The sequence below is a fragment of the Melanotaenia boesemani genome, chromosome 2 (assembly GCF_017639745.1).
Source record: "Melanotaenia boesemani isolate fMelBoe1 chromosome 2, fMelBoe1.pri, whole genome shotgun sequence".
Classification (NCBI taxonomy): domain Eukaryota; kingdom Metazoa; phylum Chordata; class Actinopteri; order Atheriniformes; family Melanotaeniidae; genus Melanotaenia; species Melanotaenia boesemani.
This window is the reverse complement of record NC_055683.1, coordinates 17177690-17190653: the sequence shown is the minus strand read 5'-3', so window position 1 is coordinate 17190653 and position 12964 is coordinate 17177690. Positions and strand designations below refer to the sequence as shown.

General features: G+C 37.7%; 1 protein-coding gene and 1 long non-coding RNA gene across 4 annotated transcripts in view; one reads left to right on the top strand and one right to left on the bottom strand.

Annotated features, from left to right (window-relative positions):
• Positions 1-342: 342 nt before the first annotated feature.
• Positions 343-2027, bottom strand: LOC121649344. Its single transcript, XR_006012099.1, has 3 exons — positions 1971-2027; positions 1101-1103; positions 343-485 (listed from the first exon to the last, which is right to left on the bottom strand). It is a non-coding gene; the product is annotated as an uncharacterized LOC121649344 (long non-coding RNA).
• A 3337-nt stretch (positions 2028-5364) lies between these two features.
• The window catches only part of LOC121649322, a 32468-nt gene continuing 24868 nt past the window's right edge, over positions 5365-12964 (top strand). For 2 of the 3 annotated variants that reach the window (XM_042000088.1, XM_042000080.1), the window contains exons 1-2: positions 5365-5512; positions 11104-11183. In XM_042000088.1, the coding sequence (XP_041856022.1) occupies positions 5484-5512; positions 11104-11183 (109 nt within the window). In that variant the 5' untranslated portion in view covers positions 5365-5483. The remainder of the gene's footprint in view (positions 5513-11103; positions 11184-12964) is intronic. The other variant, XM_042000073.1, reaches the window with a different exon arrangement.

Sequence of the window (12964 nt, the reverse complement as noted above, 5' to 3'; positions counted from 1 at the left end):
TGAAAACCCTGTCTGGGTAAGTGGAAAGGGCTTAAGTCCGCTTGAAAGTAAAGTAGAACCTTGCAAGTGCCAGGGCCCAACTTTTTAATGAATATCTATAGCCCCAAGTTACGTTGCAACTAAGCCGCATCCTGCACAGTAGCCTACAATTTTAATATAGGTAGGCTATGTCTCACTCATCACGTGTGTTCTTGTTTGTTCTTGTTCATCAAAGCGTGAATGAGAGCTTGCGGCTGAGCGCTTCAATGAAACCGCAGATCAGAAATAAATAATTAATAATAGGCTACTAATCATTTGTGTGTGTTTTGGCCTAGTGAGATCCCAAGTCGGGATTGTGGCAGCCCTGAAAGACCACCTGCACTGGGACCACATACCTTGCTTTGCTCATGTTTTAAATCTCATTGTTAGAGCTGGGCTTAGGGAGGTTCATGGCACAGTCCAAAAAATAAAAGCTGTAGTGGAATACTTCCACAGAAGCACAGTTGCTTCAGATAAGCTGAAGGCTGTACAGCAACAGATGGGCCAGGAGCAACTGCGTTTGAAGCAGGATGTGGCTACAAGGTGGAATTCAACGTACTATATGTTGAAAAGGTTAACTGAAATTAAGGATCCGGTCTTCACTGTCCACGGACGAATGGGGAATTGTCCAAGAAACAGTGGACATTATCAAACCTTTTGAGGAGGTCACCGTTGAAGTGAGTGCTGAGAGGTATGTGATTAAAGTGTTAATAATGTTTATTTTAAATTAGAATCACTTTTATTAGACAAATCAGTGTATGCATAAAATGAATTAGACTCCTAACTTCTAACTTTGCTCTAAATGTACATGCACATAATAAGCACAAACTTAATATTTTAAACAAAAAATCTATTGAGTGATGGGTTTTTAAATGTATCCTTACTGTTAACAAAGAAGCATGACATTTACTTGTAATAGTACACTGTTATAACTGCTTTTGAGAACATTAGAATAATTTAACTCTATCTGTTGGTTCGTGACTGCCTCCAAAGTGATCCTGATGGCAAGGGGTCTTCAGAGGATTGTTACCCGACATCAAAGAAACCCGTCGACCCACCAACCTGTTCAAAGACTGGTGGACAGCCTGATGGCTGAGATGCAGAAGAGGTTCGGCAAGGTGGAGCAAATTGAAAAGCTTGCTGATGCTACATGTTTGGATCCAAGGTTCAAAAAGCAAGCCTTTGTGAACAACAAGGCAGCAGATGATGCTGTTAAGAGGATCACAGCTGCTGCAGCACACTGTCACCCCAGTCACAGAGAGGAGGAGGAGGGTCAAGATCCTGCTGCGGCTGCCAGTGCAGGGGCCATGTTTGGGAAGACTTTGATGAGAGGGTAGCAAACACCAGAGCGTCCACTTCATCTGCTTCTGCTACATCAAGCACCTCCACTGCTGCAATGATGGAGATGCGGGCCTACCTGGCAGAGCCACTCCTACCCCGTACATCAGATCCTCTGGCATGGTGGAGGATGTGCTCACCTGTATTTATAACTCTGTGTGAGGTGATGAAGACACGACTGTGCATTGTAGCCACATCAGTGCCCTCTGAAAGAATTTTTTCAAAGCCCGGACAGATCATCACAGACAGACGGAACAGACTCAGCCCCTCCAAGGTCCACGAGCTTGTGTTTCTGAATGCCAACTTGCCTTAGAACAGGCCCTTAATATACTTGTTACTTTTCATTGTGCAATATTGTTGTTGTTAGTTTGGTTTTATTTAACTTTATTATTATTTAACTTTATTTATGTCCCTTAGATGTGTATAGTGTTGTATATATACTTTAAAGTGTGTTTATAAATAAATATGAAAATTATATCAACATATTGATTGTCTTACACTCTGCCTTAAAATAATAATAATAATAATAATAATTAATTGTTACTTTGTGTTTTAATTGTCTCACTAATTGTCAAAATGAGTTTTCCAGTCACTTGTCCTCTATCAGCTGTCACGTGACAGGCAGCTCAATCTGACTCTGAACTGGTCTTTGTCGTTCTCGTTCATCCTATCGTTCATTTGTTACAGACAGCTCGGGCTGCACGGTCTCATTTTCGTTCTCGTTCTTGTTCATCATTCAGGCTGTTTGGAGAGCAGTACATTCGCTCTCGGCTCGGTCTCTTGTTCATTTGTCACGTGATAGCTACCGAGTCACTGTTGCGCTGTTTAACAATGGCAGGGAGGATGTAGGACACAAATCACTTTATTGTGGTGTGTATTTGCTTCCCTACGTTTTCACATGGTTTGAATTGCTTGTGGCATTACCAGTAGTTTTGTTGCCTTCAGTATTTACTGCTTGAGAATCGCGGACTTTTTTACAACGCCACCTGCTGTAAAAATGAACGACATGATTCGTTCAAGATTCGTTCACTTTACTGTTCGAGAGTAAAAGACCTGGGTTAGTGAAAAGAGTCGAACTTACCATCACTAGCGTGTACCCTGTTATTTGGAACATTTTCATTTCTGTTTGTTTGTATTTGTGAGTATCTACATAAATTCATGATTAAACAACAGAGATAAAAAGCAATTATTTAATTATTTGTCTTATTTGCCATAAGACAAATAGAGGCAATCACACACACAAATAAGAAACAGACTGACAGGTAACTCACAGCAAAGACGTGGTAACAAGACATAGTGGCTCTTAAATTGGCTCTTTATTGAATTTCCCTTTGGGATTAATAAAGTATTTTTCATTTCATTTCATTCATTAAAAGTGCCTTTGTGTTGCTGGTTTTGGTGGAAATCCCAACAAAACAAAAGTTTATGGCAGATCAGAAACCTCTGTTAAGAGAAAACAATAAAATAAATTACTTATTCTATTTGCCATTCATCCATAGAAACAGTATGTTTATATTTAAGGTTTAAATAGAGAAATTATGAATTCAGGTCTCATAACTACTTAAGTTTAATTAAAAAAATTAATAAATGTTCACATTTTTCTATGTGCAAAACAGGGACAGTGTTTTAGAAGTTGTACTCTGAAACATACTTTTTATACTTATTTTGAAAAAGACCGGAAGTAGGGAGTATTTTGTTTTAATTCAGCGGGTTTCATCTTTCTGGCAAAACACAGAGTAAACCCCGACAAACAGTTAACTTTAATAGTGATCCACAATGATAAGTAAAATGTCAACACCTAGAACAGCTCATGTTGTATTGTGTTAGCTTGTGCTAAAGGTGCTATCCAGCCAGCAAGGTTAAACTCAAGACTCTCTTTTTCATTTGTGCCAACAAATAGTGAATAACTGGTGGGGATTTAATCTTCACCCTAACATTTAAACCATACAAGTAATTTCTCACATTAAAAAAACATGTAGCAGACGTATACTCACACAACTTATCTTCACAGTAGTTTGGGACAGCTGCAGGGGCACCGTCACAATGCTTCCAGTCAGAGCATCTGCACCGTGTATGCGCTCTTTCCAGTCCAGTTGTTCTCAAAAAAAAAAAAAAAAAAAACACTTAAATAACCATTTGCTTCACTTCAACAAATGTCTGCTACTCCTACATGCACTATTTTCTGTAACTGTGTTATAATTTATTGTATTTCATAAAGAAATACTGTCGGATACAATGACATCAAGCACTGTTGACCCTGACCATTCCTCAGACTGTTGACACATTGGGATTGAGAATGTGTTGCAACCACAGCCACAGGGCTGCAGTGCAGGACCCCCAGCCACCCAGACAATTTAATGCCTTAAAAACTTTAACAATTCTGGCGCCTAAAGTGTACATTAAACCTTGAAGATCTTTTATGTGGCTGTGAGGAGAAGTAGTACTACAGCACATTCCTCCACACTGGAACCTCTTTTCTACTCTTTTCTAAACTTTCAGAAGCCTCTTGGCAGAGTTGTTGACATATAACTGCTACTTGAGATGCACCCTCCAATATCTTGGGAAAGAGAAGAGATTCCTGTGTAGAAGTATGTGTATATTTTATCTAATCTAACATTAGATAAAATATTAGATACCAGCTAGAGGCGAACTAAGTTGGAATAAATCAGAGTTTCTGTAGATGCTGTAAAAGTCTAGAACTGTAGAGCAGCCTCATATTTCAGTGGTAATGATCACAGCTGGATGGTGACATATGTCACATCAAGTTTTAGTCTCCCTGCTGCAGCTCCATGCTTTGCTTGCTGTCTGCAGTAACGGGAAAATCTACATCTGTCCAGATTCACTGAGGAAGTCCTGCAGAAATTTCTAGAAGCTGCTGTAGAAGAATCTTTACACATATCTTCACCACCACAAAAATGTAAGTTTAGACAATTATTTGCACCACATATCAAATGAACTAAGTGAACACCCAGTCCCAGACTACATGAGTGAGAGAAGGACTCTCTAGCCGCAGCACTAGAAGACAGAATGAGACAGAGTGTTAAAAAGCTAAAACCACTTATAAGAATTATGCTGAAATTAAATAAGAAGGATAAACCAAACCATGTAAAATCAACTAAAACAAACAGCAGCCAGTGCTGTCCCTAAAAACAAAACGCATAAAACATTAAGCTTGTTGTCACAGCTTATGGCAGACCCACAATTAAAAATCATAAAACAGTACAATAAACACACAACAAAAAGTCCATCTCACCAGCGGGCCAGGGAATCAATGCTCATAGTAGAGCTTGCCCGCTGGGTTTAAGTAGTCGCACCCTTCAGTCGCACCTGCCATCATTCAGTCCCAGCTCCGTGAATCCCTTCCGACTGCTTCAGCCTTCTAGAGATCAACTGCTACATATAATTTACTGTAAGGACTAAACCTGATCATTCTGAAAGGCGACAGTAACAGAAAACAGCTGGCTACTGATCTGGTCCAAACAGTTTACAGAAAAATGTCCTGGTAATTATTTGTTCTGTACATTTATATTTTGCACGCAAGATTATTCTGTCCATCCATTATAATTCTGATATCTCTAGAAATCAGGTAATTATAAGACTTTTGGAGTGCATGTAATTAGGCAATTTTTTATTTATTATTTGTTTTATTTATTTTTTTTTTAACCTGGACTGGGCTCAACTGTCTCGGGAAAACAAACAAACAAATAAATACAAGCAGCTGCACATATAGTCGGAATTCAGCCAGTTGCTGCTTTCCAGTGAGCAAAAACATATAATAAAATGTATAATGAGATCATTTTCTTTCAGAACATTAAAGCTGGGCTCTCCCCTCTCCTTAGAGCCCAAAACTTCCCATCAGATGCGATCATTTTTTCCCCACTTTCTTCTGGAAATTCCGCAATGATCTCATGTCGCGCGCAAGGGAGGGAGGAACGAGAAAAGGTGGAAGTGAAAGTTGATGCAATCATTTAGTGGCAGTCGTACGGACAGCAGGGTAAGCAGCAACAACCTCTTCTTTAATGTTTCTGTTGGACTTGTTCACAATGGAACCGCGTGGTCTGCAAAACTGCAGGAAATAGTGCGGAATATATGGTATATATTTTTTTAAGAAGAAGAAGAAAAAAGGAATGGATTCAGTGCGCGCGCCGCTGAATGGGTATGTGTGGTGTGAAAGCGTGTGCCTGCTGTGTCTGTGGAGCTGGCCCTCACGCAGATCTGACAAACTGCTGCTGAACTAAGACGTATAGACTGGAGAATGTTGCGCCTTATTGCGCAATTCCCTCCTTCTTTGGTCTCTCCTTTCACCAGTCACTCGTCTGCTGGAGGTTTGCATCGAATATGTTGAAGTTATTAAATGTGTTTGTTAAATATGTTGAAGTTGAAGTTGTTAACCCTCTCGAGCCACTTCACATTTGGTTCTATGTTGAGAGAAAAACTAGAAACGTGCAGTAATTTATTAAAGCCACCGCAAACATAAATGCACACTAAAAAATGTTGGGTTAAAAACAACCCAAAATGGGTTATTTTTTAACCCAACACTGGTTAAATATTGGACAGAACACATGCTGGGTTATTTTGACCCAACAAGTTGGGTTGGTTTCCCTAAACCAACAGTTGGGTTGTTCTAATAACCCAACCATAGGGTCAATTTGACTTTACTGCTGGGTTCTTTCTACCCAATCATTTGGGTTGCCAATTTCTAATCAATATAATTAAATATTATGGTCATTATATATTGATTAAATATATTGACACAAAAAATTCAATTTTTTTTTTATTAAACTTTAGAGTCCACAAAATATTTTAAGCAACAAAATTTTCTATTAAAATAGAGAACAGTGAATACTTAACACAATAAATACCACAAACTTATTAACATTAAATATTTTAAAACATTGGATATTTTCTTATAAATATCTTAAATTGTAATACACATATATCTTATCATAACACTAAGTAATTTCTATCTAAAAACAGGGGAACAGGTACTTAATCTTTTCAGAACAAAAAAACTATACTATCTAAACACAATATCTCCAGAAAAAAAGGGGTGTTTTGTCCTCCCCGAGATAACAGAGAACGCTTGGGAATACTGCGTCCCGCTGTCCAGCAGGAGGACATAGGGGCAGGATCTTGATGTTTTTGCCTGGTCCAAGTATTCAACCATGTTGATTCCGACCTATGATGAGAAATGAAAGTAGGTAAATATCTCTACAGGGACAAAGCAACAAACAACTCAAGCTCTTTCAACCCATTCCTTCACAAACTTTGATGAAACCCCTTCCACTGAAGTTACATCTCTGGCAAACTCAAGCTGGCTAATGCGGCGCGTGCTAACCGTTAAAAAACGTTTCTCACAAGCCATCGCTAACTACAAATGACAGAGAGCTAACAATCACTGCTACAGACGTTCATATTACAAATATACACGGTTACTAAAATAAACTTTATACATATGATTAATATACATGAAACAATAGTGAAAATGTAACAAACCTCGCTGTGTAAAGTAGTGTCGCTCCGGTAAGATATTCTCGGGCTTCTCCTTCCCTTCACCCAGGACTCTGGCCAAACGGCTGCAACCGGTGGGGTAACGGTACTGTTTGTCGCGCATGCGCGAACATCGACCCAACATGTTGGGTAGTCCCAAATGACCCAACACAGTATAATGGGAAATTCAACCCAACAGCTAATAACTCAACTACCAACAACAATAACCCGGCAAGTTGGGTTCTTAGATTACCCAACTTAATGAAAACAACCCAATTAAACTACCTAACAGTCTCAACCCAGCTGTTGGGTTAAAAAAATAACCCAACATTTTTTTGTGTGTGGGAATCCATTAGTGACACTGAGTCTAGATCGTGAGATTCGCGCATATCAGGTGATTTGTGAACTTTCATCATGCACAGCTGCTTTTAAAAAACAGAATCAAAGCTGCAGATAGTTCAGATAGCGAAGAAAATGAGGAAGGTGAAGAGGAAGGTGAGCCTCAGTCCTACCTGATGTGACTTGATCGAAATGACTAAAATCTAATCAGTTATAATACCACGAAGTGTTTGTCTGACTTCCATATAATATTGTACAGAGTAAAATCAGGTTTTTGTTTGACCTGCAAAAGAAAGACCATCATAATTTCAACATGGGCTGCAATTAAAATAAAATTAAATGAAAATATTGAACATTTCCTCTAAATTAAATTCTGTGCAGTTGTAAGTGATCACAAAAGATTTTCTTAATCAAAATGATTAGAGCTCTAAGGATGATGATGATTGTGTGTAACAATGGTTGATCACTTTATAATTCTGTTAATGTTCACATTTTTCCTTTAAAGTTTCATTAGGTTGATCAATATTTCTTGTACTGTGTGGTTAAGAACATTTCTGCTTGTAAAAGTAGATTGCATGGTGTAGACCAAAGGTTTCTGGTCTAATAATCATCTGCCATTAGTGCAATAGAGCGCTTGTCGTCCAGCTGCTCTGTGGGCCAATTTAACGTCCCTGCCAATGTTAAACTGTGTATGTGTGTGCATGTGAACACACATGCTCCTGGTGTTTACCATATAGTATAATTAAAGCCAGAGGTCAAAGAAAAGCCCTCAGAAAGTCTAGAGAAATATGCTCAAGGCCTCTTAAAAATAACTGCTGGCAAAGAAAACATGATGAGGGGTCACTCTATACTAACAGAACAACAAGCTCTATAATAAAAATCTCTCCGTAGCTGCTTTCCATTTCTTAAATGCTGCACTTCTGAGTTTCTCCCTGAAAAGTTCATGTCATCCATTATCTCTCTCCAGCCTCAGTTAGGGACCAAAGCAATGGTTCATACTGGACTAGCATTAGCCCCGCCCACTGAGTTTGATGGGCTAGCACTGGACGAAAAGTACCAAGATACGGAGTGATCCGATACCGCTATCTGTCCGTAACTGTCGCAAATACGGACAAGATACGCGGAAATCCCCACCGCATCCCTCACGGATCCTATTTTTAGATCCCTCCGGATCCGGACCACTAAAGATCCAAAAACCCAGATTTTCACCCGCGAGGTATCCACAAGACAATCTTGGTTTGTGTACCATCATCATGTTGTACAAATCATTTGACCAAATTACACATTACTATTTCAGTAAGCATTTATAAAATGACATTGTCAGATTAAACTGTATAAAGAATATCAGCATTATTAACTGAACAGTGGGAACAGAACAGAATGAAGCAGTCTAATAAATCAGGTGCATCTACATAACTGCATAGCTGAATGAAAACATGTCAGACATGAAAAACAGACCAATGTTTTTCTTTTTTCTTAATTAAAGCACACAGTTTTATTTCAAATAAATGGATCTGATTCCTCTCAGCGGCTGCCTCTGGCTATATACACCACTGGGCACTCTCCGGTGCACCATCCTGGAGGACATCTTTTGTAGGTCAACGAGGTGGTGCTGACACCTTTCTAACATGTCCGTGAGTCTTGTTGCCCTCCATTCAGGTGGATATGCTTTCCACACGTCTTTGTCTTCAGTGTCCGTCTCCTCGTCGCTAATCATGCATGCAGGCACCCGTTGCAGGTATCTGTACTCCTCATTGGTTAAGATGAGCTTTAAGCAGATCGGCGTGAATTGAAAAGCTTTAACAGAAAACATTAGATATTACTCTCAATGGAGAATGACATTTATAGGTCAATGAGAACACTTTAAATGTATACATTAAAAAATGAACATAATAAAACATTTTTACTGCCTCTGCACTGCCAGAGAGTTCATCTTTATGCACAGTTCATACAACACATTTCAGCTGTTGTATCCAGAGATAAAACTGTAATGTAATGTGATACAAAAGCAAATCAGAAATCTGATGCATTCTAAAGGATCTTAAAAATAAACAAATCTATAAGTGATTCAACTCACTCTATGTCTTCGGTTGTTGAGAGCTTTGGCCCTCTGATCCTCTTCCACTTTGTCTTCTGATAACTTAGATTCCCTCCTGATGTTCTCAAAGTATCTGTTGCTCCTACAAACACAAAAAGTGACACATTAATATGTCAAAGATCTTTTCAACAAATTGTCTTTCTTTGGAGAGATAAGCATTATTTTTAGAAGTAACCTTAAACAAGTTTTAGAGTCATAACTTACTTCTGATCAAAAAGGTGTCACATTTCTTTTCATCTGCAATTGTCCACAACATTGAATTTGTGACACTGGAGTTGTGCTCAGACGTGAATCTGCAGATTACATCACAGAAAACACAACAAAGCAACATGAAACATGACAAATACTAAATCTACTCTGAAAATTTGTTAGTGACTATGTAAAATCAAAGTGCCATTATTTTTTTTTAACTGAGTCAATTTAAGATGGACTAAAGCAGCATTAGTCTATGATCTGATGAATACGTAACCACTCAAGGTGATGCTGCATAGAAAATACATATCTTGTAATCAACTTACAGACTACTAAATGGTATTAGATGTCTTACCTCTCATTTCCTCTGTATTTGTGCCCGTCCTCCAGACTCCTGTGGATCCTTTTTACTTCACGCTAAAACAGCCAATATCACAAACAGATAAAATTTAGATCATGTGAGAAAAATATTTTGACAAACTTTTGAAACACCTCATTACAGCGGCTTGTACAGCTGTTTTTTGTTTGTGCCTGTGTTTGCAGACATGTTTTGACTAAGGCAGTGGCTCCACAAAGTTTAACATACAGCCTTAGCATTTTTTCCTAAAATAGGGACAATGTGTGGATATTTATCACAGTGGTTCTGAATGTTCAAAGCCTCCAGGTGGTGGTTGTGGTGGTGGATCCCAGGTTGTAACAGCAGTAACAGTGTATGAAGATGCATGTTAGATGTGTTTTACTCAAATCTATGAAAACAGCAATAAAGGCTTAGTGAATAACTTACAGATGGGTTGTAGGAATCTGCTGCAGAGTCTGTGGTTTCGGAGTTGCTGATGTAACTGCTCCTGCAGCCAGTCTGTTCTCCACAGCTTCAGTCAGTTCAACCAGTTTCTCCATCACCTTGCCAACTTTAAACATTTACAAGTGTGTTTTCCTACATGTCAGTTTTTGATTGTAAACATTGGAACATCGTTGCAGAAATCAAAGCATATGAATCCCATGTTTCTAAGTCACTGAAGGGAACAAGGATTGTTTCTATAGATTTTTTTTTTTGCATATTAATATACATTTATAATGTAATTATGAATGACTTTAGCAAAGCTAATTTCCATCTTTAGTCCCTTATTGTTTAAACCACTTCAGAAAAACATTTTCTTTGCATGAACATTAATTTCACTCCTGTCAACAAAAGACAAAAAGGACAAGATGGTGTTGATCAAACAATTAAGAGAACTTGGGAAAGCATGTCATCCCATGTGGTGTATTGTGGGACGTAGCCGTCATACTTGCATTCTGTACTGTAATAATTCTGTACTACCTGTAAGCTATATATTTATACACACACACTTAGATACATACTGCTCATTGCACAACATACAGAAAACATTTTATCAAGTAACAATCTATAGATTGACAGGTAAAATAAATTCATGATGCTCTGCAACACAGGACCATAAACTATATGTTTTTAAATATGTTTATTTGTATTTTAATTAATTAATGATACATTTAATAAAACATGAATGCATTTAGTTATCATTTTAATTATTTAATAACATATTTAGGTACTTATTTAATGATATATTTAATTAATTCATTCTGTCACTTTACCACCTCCATAATGGCAGAGATACCTCAGATGCTGCTTTCCCCACCTCTTCCTCAGACGTCTGGTGCACACACACGTACCGGCAACAGAAGCAAACTGGTGAGAAAAGTATTGCTAGTTTTTTTTTTTGTTTTTTTTTTTTTTTTAACTTAACTGACACATTATTTTCCTCACTACAAGGAAATGCAGTAGTGTGGACTTCGCACTTTGAAAAAAATTAAACTTCTAGTTAATACCTCATTATGTGATGTTTAAAGTTAATGTGGCTTTCAGTCAAGAAATTACAGATAGAGCACTGTTAGTAATAAGGACTGTTATAGGCCGTAAGGTCATCCCTGTTATCGTTTCATCTCGCTCCCCAGTCTGAGGACCATACAATTCTTCCTCGGAAAAAAAAAGAGTGGTTCGCCTTTAGCTTAACTCCGAAAGTTCGGAGCTGATTATCCTGCACAAGTCACGTTAAACTATATTTGATTACATTCTGTACTTGCTAACTTGTCTGTGCTTTTCTTTAGAAAACAGAACCTCTGATCTGCATTTGTTAAATGGCTGTTGATTTCTTTTAGTAGTCTGGTAAAAGGATTATAATGAATATGTAAATAATGATAATAATAAAAAAATATGATGATGTAGTTGTTTTCAAATTCATTAAAGCATTAAAGACTTTATTAATTTAAGTCAATTGAACAATTTGTCAAGCCAGCTTTGTTTTTAAAGCACCTTATTGAACAAAAGTGCTCAACAGAAAACAGCTAAGAAGCTAAAACAAGAGTTTTAAAAAACCTGGTCTAATGGAGATTCATGAAATAAGCAGCAAATCTATTTATTTATGCTGCATTGTTTGTAGTACCCAGCTTTATTGTCAAAGGAAATTAGATCTAAAATTTCTATTATTTCCTTCCTTTATGTAGATGGTCCTCTGTGTCTTCAGTAATTTTCTTCCTTTTTTCATTGTTTTTTATTAACAGCACGCTGAGTGTAGAAAAGGCTGCATAAAAACCACCAACCAGGCCAGAAATCTGGGTGTACTGATGGACTCAGACCTTAACTTTGAAAAACACAAGGGAATTACAAAATCAGCCTCCTATCACCTTAAGAATATATCAAGGGTTAAAGATCTGATGTCTCAGCAGGACCTGGAAAAACTAGTCCATGCTTTTATCTTTAGTTGGCTTGATTATCGTAACAGTATTTTTACAGGTTCTACCTAAAAATCAATTAGACACCTGCAGCTTATTCAGAACTCTGCTGCTCGAGTCCTCACTAAGACTAAGAAAGTGGACCACATCAGTCCAGCTCTGAGGTCTTTACACTGGCTGTCTGTTCGTCAGAGAATAGATTTTAAAGTTCTGCTGCTGGTCTATAAAGCTCTGAATGGTTTAGGATCAAAATACATCAGTGACCTCTTGACCCAGTATGAACCTGCCAGAACCCTCAGGTCGGGTCCAGTTTCTTATCAGTTCCCAGAATCAGAACCAGACATGGAGAAGCTGCATTCAGCTTCTATGCTCCACATGTCTGGAACAAACTCCCAGAAAGCTTCAGATCAGCTGAAACACTCAGTTTATTTAAATCAAGGTTAAAGACCCACCTGTTTTCTGCTGCATTTCAATAGTTTTTATTTTAGAAGTCAAAATCTACATCTGGTTCTTTTAAGCTGGAATCATGTTTTAATATTGTCTTTAACTTTATTTCTTGCATTTTATCTATTTTATTTTAGCATATTCATTCTGCTTTTATTCCTTTAATTGCATTTCATTTAATCTTTATTTATTATTTTTTTTAATGCACTTGTCTGCACCTTGCTGTCATGTACATGAAATGTACTATACAAATAAATTTGCCTTTGTCTTTGCCTTTTGCATTTAAAGGACTGACAT